This window comes from Athene cunicularia, assembly GCF_003259725.1.
Source record: "Athene cunicularia isolate RWA chromosome 9 unlocalized genomic scaffold, athCun1 chr9_part1, whole genome shotgun sequence".
Classification (NCBI taxonomy): Eukaryota; Metazoa; Chordata; class Aves; order Strigiformes; family Strigidae; genus Athene; species Athene cunicularia.
The window spans coordinates 1,125,082-1,133,133 of NW_020799110.1; the positions used below are offsets into that span (position 1 = coordinate 1,125,082).

General features: G+C 42.7%; 1 protein-coding gene across 1 annotated transcript in view; it reads left to right on the forward strand.

Annotated features, from left to right (window-relative positions):
* The window catches only part of ARHGEF26 (Rho guanine nucleotide exchange factor 26), a 48,485-nt gene that overhangs the window by 25,234 nt on the left and 15,199 nt on the right, over positions 1–8,052 (forward strand). The window contains exons 6-8 of the mRNA XM_026854570.1: positions 5,190–5,342; positions 5,615–5,744; positions 6,803–6,877. Of these exons, the coding sequence (XP_026710371.1) occupies positions 5,190–5,342; positions 5,615–5,744; positions 6,803–6,877 (358 nt within the window). The remainder of the gene's footprint in view (positions 1–5,189; positions 5,343–5,614; positions 5,745–6,802; positions 6,878–8,052) is intronic.

The window sequence follows — 8,052 nt, forward strand, 5'->3', positions numbered from 1 at the left end:
ATATAATAACCTACAGGCACTACTGGTTTGGCATTCTACTTTTTGTCACTTGCTACATTTCTTTTCTTTCAACCTAATCCTTTTATGGAGGTAATCTCCTAGTTCTGAACAGTATAGACATAGTAGAAGAGGACTGCAGGGTAGTATTTCTGCATATGACTTCAAAGTAAGTTCTAGGAAGGTACAGTTCCAGTACAGAGCAACAGGTTTGGAAATAGAGTGGGGAAAAAAAAAGGCATTGAGAAAGAGCATTTCAACCTGAAACCAAGTAAACAGATGTTACTCTTCTAACTGGACATCAAATAAGAAGGTAAGAAGGTAAATCAGGTAGAAGTTCAAGGCTTCTGACTCAAAACAGAAATTGGCATAAATATATTGCAGTTATTGCATCTAACTTTATTTATATTGCAAATCAGTGAGGTTACTCAAATGCGAAAACTTGAGCATTCATTAAAAAAGATCCTGTACCTCAAAAAACCTGCAATTCCCCTGTCTTCACACAATGTTTTAATATAATTTGAGTCCAAGCCGTTTCAAAACGAATTAGGAAACCAAAACAGGCAGTTACAGCAGGGAAGTGACAAAGGACTGCCCTGAAGAATCTCTGTTAATTTCAGCCTTGCGATGAAGTTTCAAAATCTGCATGTGGGTGTGGCAGTAAAAAATAACACGTTATTTTTAACTTGCTGAGAACTGCTGCAGTTTCACTGAGAAATGCTGAGTTCATGTGACGTCCTGCTCAGACGAGGGAGACAAGTGACTGCACAGAAACCTTTCTGTGTGGAAGGTGCTCCTGCCAGTAACTCTAATTCAGGACTGGACCACAACAATGCTATGCAAATCATGAAGGAGTTATTTCAGTTTCCAGTGTATTATAATTGATTATCTTGAGTAACAATGAATCGGCTCAGACACTTGGTAGCCATCAAGAACAATGATATCGTCAGAAATCTGTCAGAAATACCGTTACTTGCAAATGCAGAGCCGCTAGAAAATAAAAAAAAAAAAAACCAAAAACAAACAACTGTGATGCAGATGTTAAGATTCTGTTCCTGATGCGAATATTCAGATCTGGATAGGCTACTCAGAAATTTTTATTACTTTTATTACTTTTATCTGAAGTTATCTGAAATTGGTACAAGTTTTTCCTGTTCCCTTATCTCCAAGAGGAGGAAGCTAAATTGTTCTTGCTTCCACTCCAGTGGCTTTTTTCTGTTACTGGATAGTGGTAGTGTGTCAGCAGCAACATCGCTCTGAAGCTAAATCTGCATTATAATCTTCTTCATGCCAGACATGTAGGTCATTATAGCTTTGAAAACATTAAACAAGGATAATAATCATGAACTTCAAACAAGTGCTCTGCAAGCCAGCCTGCAGTTCACTTGCACATCCAGAATGGCTTTGACAGCAATGGACTGGTATTTTCCGTGGCTGTGGCATCTGACAGCGCTGTCCAGAACAGTTAGTGATGGGGTATTATGTAGATCTGTGAGGAGATTAAAAATTAGTGCTGAAAGCAGTAGGAAAAGGCCAGATAAATGGTTGAGAACCTTGATTCTGTGGCTGGGATGTAACCCATACAGCAAACCACAATGGTTGATGCCATCTGTCCCTCCCACCAGCCTGGTAGTGCTATTATGTGTGTTCTGTCGTTCTGCAAACAGAATAAAATGATTGCATAGTAATTGGATCAGAATTTTTTTTTTCCTCTTCGCTCTCTTGTGTGCTGATCACCTGGCTCTGGTGACAGCTGGTGTTCCACCTTTACTGCTGTTTCAGATGGATCTTCACCAGTCGGTTATTTCCCAGTTGCACTTGCCAGAAGGACTTTGCCATCGCTTGTCTTCTGTAGTGACCCTTGCTGTAGGTAAACCTGCTGGGGTTTTGTGGTAGCTCTGACCTTTCTGTATATTCCTTTTACGTGCTGTGGTTTGATTCTGCATGCTTTTTGCTCCAGGTTAATAACTGATTCTGTAATAGTTTTCCTAACACTAATTTGGCCTGCCTAGTTAAAAACCTCTTTTACCTGCCCTAATTGGATTTTTTTTTTAATCAGTGCAATCTAGTTTGGAATATCCAGATTAGGAAAATGCAGTATTCATAAGAATGTGAGTCCTGCTCAGTTCATATCTTTACCTAGGAGTGAAGGGAGAGTAAATGGTGAGAACAAATGTTAACCAAAATGATTACTATTAGGACACTTACTTTGTATTTCTTTGTGGCGTCTGTTTCAGCAGAGCTCCGTGATGTGGCTGGGAGTTGGGCAGTTGTTAAGTAACCACAGCACAGGCCTTACAAAGGTGACTTGTGTGGAGCAGTGCGGGGCGTTGGGCACGTACTGCTGGGCACTCGTGTTTATACAGCTGAAGTAACCAGAGCTGCTGAGGAGGTCGTGGGCATCGTTGAGGAAAGCAGTGGCAGTGGGTAGGAAAAACTGGCTTAAGAGAATTGCCTGAGCAAGTATCAGACACTGCTGCTGGTGTGATTACCAGCTTGTTAATGAGCTGCCGAAGGACCTGGGCAGACCCTTAGCGGGAGCCACCAGCATTAAGGAGGAAACTCGTAAGGACAGGACAGGCTCCAGGGTTGGTGAGATCTAGCCCAAGATCTACACACGGGGGAGGAAAAGAAAAAAACGGAAATGAATTCATCCTGCATTTCTAAATTTGGCAGGTAGCCTTTTTGGGAGGGGGAGTTTCAGAGGATTAAAAATTGGACATTTATTTTAAACAAATAAGGGCAAGATGATAGGAATCAAATGCTGTCTCATGATGCTGTTTGGCTTTCACTTAATTGGCTTTAACTTTAACCAGAAAACTTCTGGTTAACAGAAACAAATGCTTTAAATAAACCCTTCTGGTATTAAGCAAAAAAAGTCAGTCACACAGCACGACTAATTCATAGTTGGTTAAACTGAATTGAACCACTCAATCCCTCAGTACTGATCTTTGGCAGAGTATGTCCTAAAATTTTAAGTAAAAGGTTTTTATGATGTGTCTGATTCACTGATTGTGTGCAGTAATGAGCAGACTGGATGCAGAAAAAACCAACCTTTGATTGAAACTCCAGTGCCTGACTTCCAGAGGGGATACTGCTTACAGTGCGTGTTGCGGGGGGTGGACTTGGGTATGCTGCTTCTCTCTGTCCCTCTCTTCTCTTTGGTGGTTTGGTTTTTGTTTGGTTTTTGTTTAAACTTCTACCATCCGAGGTTGTTACTGTTCCTTACAATGACTGTGAGTGGTGATGTCATTAGTGGAGCCTCAGATAAATTCTAAAAGTGGCAGCTGTAGTCCAGCATGGTCAAACACCTTGTCAGTGTGCCATAACGTATGGCAGGAAGAAATGGGGCATTTCCTAATTTCCTGAGCAGAGTAAATTGGCAGCGCACCGAGTTCTCCCAACTATAAACGTGTCTGAGTAGAGCAGAAATTAATTCCAGTCGTCTGCAGTTCATGGTGGTCAGCGGTTGAATCTGGCAGTTGTGGTTCATGAGAAATTGTAGACTTGGAGATGCTTTCCCCCCTCCTACTTGGACCCCAGTGAAATTTCAGGCAACTGTTAACTTTAGTATTTGTCCATGTATTGTTTGAGATCTCACAGCAACTTCGTATGCTGTTCTGGATACTAAAACCCCAAATATGTAGTGTCATAGAAGTCAGTGGCACTGGGACTGTTCTGTGCTTTGGAAGAAGCTGGGTAGAGGATAGAAGGCTGCTGCGGGACTCTCCCTGCCCAAAGCAGCGAGGCTGTTAAAGTACTGCTGCACCGCTTACGGGGGAGTGAGGAGAAATCGCTGCGCTGCAGTAGACAGCGTTGTGTCTAGTTGTAGGCAGTGTCCTGTTTTTCATTAGGTGATTATACTGATAAACATCAGTCAGTTCAACCTGCGGTTAATGTGTCAGAACTTCAAAGAACAAAACCAAAAAATGCTAAATGAGAAAACCTCACCTTTGATTCTTCTGACTGTAACTGAGAATCAGGAAAGCGCTCAATTCAGGCAGCTTCTTTGAAGCACACCTGAAAGTGTCTTAATTTTAGTTAACCCATGTTGTTAAACACTTGTATGATAAGGTTCTGTTCATCCTGTTCTGCTCTTCCTACATGTTTGAGGTTTGTCTGTAAAAGAAACTGTGGAGGACGTTGGTGGTGACTTAAATGAAATGCTGCAAGGTGATGGATTATGGAGAGCCAGTGTTAATATTATTATGAGAGAATGTAATAATGGGCCAAAATAAAACATGTTTCAAAATGTTTTAGCTTGACGTGGGATCATGTGTTCCAAGTATTTACTTCATTTTCCTGTGGTAGATGAGAATTTTTTTATTGGCTGGTTTACTCTAGGGAGTTCAGGGTTCCTCTAGTGAATCATCGTGTGTAAAGGCTGCAGGCAAGATGAGTATGTGAGAGATTCTCAGCAGCTTCCAGATCTTTAAGGATCGGACTGCTGCCAGTGTAGGTCATAGCAGTGACCTGCAATAGCTGGGCTGTGTGATACCCCAAACAGTAAGATGCTTCTAATGAGCTTCACACAAATAAAGGCTTTTGGTTTCTGGTAAGATTAGAAACGCAAAAAGTAGTGGAAAGCTTCCAGAGGCCAAAGGCACTGGCACATCGAACAGAGGAACGGGAGGGAAGTTCTGAGAACAAACATGTTTAGGGGAAAAGGTCAGCTCAGGATTTCTGTTCCCAGTCTGTGTTTGGTTTCAGTGCAGGTTGAAGAACACGGTGCGTGAGCACCTTGTCCGGCTCAGGCTGCTATATATTATTTTGCTCTTAGTTTAGCAGTCTCACAACTTTCACTGTCCATCTCTGGTATTGTCCCTCCTTTATTACAAGAGGAAATGTGTTAATGTGTGCTTGAAGTCGTTTGTTTCTTTTCCAAGCCTGTTTCTAGAAGTTCTGGTCTAACCAGATCAGTAACGCTGTTTCGGTTTTGGCAGCTGGAGAGGGGAAGTGCGTGCTGGGGGGCGCTGTGAGCGCTGCCAGGTGACACGCCACCCTCTGGCTGGCGTCGCTGACGGGCTCCCGCCTGGTTCTGCCAAAGGAGGGATGATCTCACCCTTTCACAAGCCTTTCAAGTTGTCATTAGCTTATAGAAGTCTGGGTTGTGTCAGGTGAGGCGTAAAATGTTGCGAGAGAAAGTCGGCTTTTTTCTGTAAAACTAAGTAATTGATTCTCTTTTTTCACAGGTTCTTTAAAGAACTTGAAGCAAGACATCAGAACAACATCTTCATCGATGATATCAGTGATATAGTTGAAAAGCACACCTCCTCAACGTTTGATCCCTATGTGAAATACTGCACCAATGAAGTCTATCAGCAGCGCACACTGCAGAAGTTACTGTAAGAACCGACTTTAAGATGTGATTGCACCCCCCGCTTTGGGGGGGTGAGTAGCAGGCCGTGGTGTCGGGGCAGAGCCTGCAGCTTCCCACCGAGCGGGGCCTGGCAGCCGGGTGCCGCCCAGGCACCGCCGGGAAACTGCCCTAGTTGATAGAACTCCTTCAAATCACACTTGCTTATTAATGAATTAATGATTGATTTAACAACTAGCAGCTTTCACAAGCCTTTGGTAAAACATAACCGTTTAATTCTCGCCTCTGTTTTTCCCCCAGAGCCACCAATCCGGCGTTTAAAGAGGTGTTGTCACGAATCGAGTCCCACGAGGATTGCCGGAACTTACCAATGATCTCTTTCCTCATTCTCCCCATGCAGAGAGTCACTCGGCTTCCCTTACTGATGGATGTGAGAACACAGTTACTTTCCTACTTTGCCTTGATGCACGTTCCTTTAACATTAGCATTCTTCCATGTTGAGCTCCCAGTTCATTCCAGTCTCTTCATACCTTCTTTGACCAGGTGTGGGGCTGTAGATATGAAGCACCGCAGCATTTGTTCACTTCCTGTGGCTGGTACCTCCTGCTCCTGATCCCCCATTCAGAAGTTAAACATTCAGACATTCTAATAGAACAGTTTTACAGTAAAGGGTCAAAATGACTCTGAAACCAAGGAGGGAACCTAGCACCGAAATTGTATCTAGTGTTAGTATTAAAATTAAACCCTATAGCTGAAAAAACAAGACTTCATATGTAGTCTTGTAGATGACAGAAGGGTCCTTCTGCAGTAAATACTTTCAGGAGCAGGTTGTTACGACTCGCAGTTAAGAGGGTCACAGCATAACCCTGAAGAGTGAACGCAGTTCTCAAGTTTTCCACTATTTCAGTTTTGCTTTGTTTGTGTCTTCTTGTTTTTCTTGGAAACGGTTGTGTAAACCTTAGACTTCAAAGTGAATTTGATTTTTAAGGCTTCAGTACCCGAAGTAGCACTCCAAGTATGTTCAGAGAGAAGGGAACATAATTAAACCAAAGACTAATTTAATGTAAAATATCTTACAATGTTTTTGTTTCACAATCAAAAAAAAGTGATTTGACTGCTGTGTCCTAGATTCAAAATGCCAGTTTCTGATAGGACTTCACGTGCAACTCATAAGAATAAGCTCTGTCAGCAGGTAAAACTGGTACGTGTAATTCATAGATGGGATTTACTTCTCATTCCTTCCCAGCACTTCCTCTGTTGGGATGCTGCAGCTGTCATCCCTTGCACGTGCTCCGGTTTTCATGGAATAACAGCATTATGTATGTTTTCCCACGGTACGCGTTGTAGCTATCTCTGTTAATCCTTTGGAAATACCTTCCACAAGGTCAGACAGCATTACCTGGGGCTGTTCCCTTACTGCAGGTACAGAACAGATTTGTTCCAATCTGTGCTGCTTAGTCCTCTGAGGTAGCTGACATTTTATTTCAGACTATTTGTCAGAAAACTCCCAAGGATTCGTCAAAATACGAGACCTGCAAGCAAGCTCTGAAAGAAGTGAGCAAGGTATGTTCTCAGAAGTTTAATCTGGACGCAGTGTTCTGTCTGCTTTGACCATTTCCCTTCCTAAATTGCACTGCGTGCTTCTGTCACTTCAAAAGTTCACTGTGAGAAGTTGGCTGCTTTTGGTTTTTGGTAGTCGCTTGAGAATTAATTTTCATGTTTATTACTTACTTTGTTCACCTGTTTCATTGTGTAGTTGGACAAATTTATTCTGTTGGCTGCCAGACACTCCAGCAGGGCGCTGTATGGTGGAGCATGCGTATGAAAAAGCCAAACCACTGTGCTGGCAGTAGAGAACAGAAAGTCTGAATCTTCTAAACAAATTTAAGCATTCTTCCTGCTTTTATTGCAAGTTTCACCAGATCACCTGTCTGTTGTTCAGAGGTGTTCTCCCGTAGTCACACTTTTCTGCCAAGAATCAGTGGTGGCAGAAGAGCACAAGTCCGTTTTCCAGGCAGAGATTGGCAATTGCAACAGCGCCTACTGGTACAATAACTTCTGGTTCCTTTGGTTTGAGCCGGAGCAATCGGATTACCCACTCTCTTCAACTGGTGGGGTATATATTTGTATTTATTCATACATATTTGTATTTCATATTTATATACTGGAAATGGACAACTCTTTAAAACAGAACATTGTGGGATGAAAATGAAAGCTTAAGGATCTAAGGACTGGCTGTTGTTTGCCTCCAGGATCTCAGAATTCCAGAAGCTATAGTGCATCATAGACTGTTGTGAAACGTGAAGTACTGGGCATTCTTTATTAAAACAAAAAGTCTTTCTCTGCGTGCTGGGGGCTAGACATTACCTTGGGCCTTGAACACTCTTGCCTACTTTAAGGGAAAAATGGATGTTCTTCATCCATAAATAATGCAAACAGGGAGAGCACTGAAGCATAAAAACTCTAAATTGTTTTATTTAAGAAAGGCCACTAGGGACCATTTTTATGCCTAAATTACTCTGTTTATTGCTTAGAGAAATCTCCTAAGCTCAGCAACGCTGTAGTGCTGCCAGCGCAGTTGGGTTTTTCTGTAGGAACCGTGTGAAGCGCTGGGTTATGGAAGGAGAAAAGCCCCTTGGTGCTGGGAGCTCCATGCCCGGTGTTGCAGGCTTACGGGGAATGTGTTTCCATGCCTTTCCATCTTTGCCCCCCGTTTTCTGTGCTGCCCCCCCCCCCCC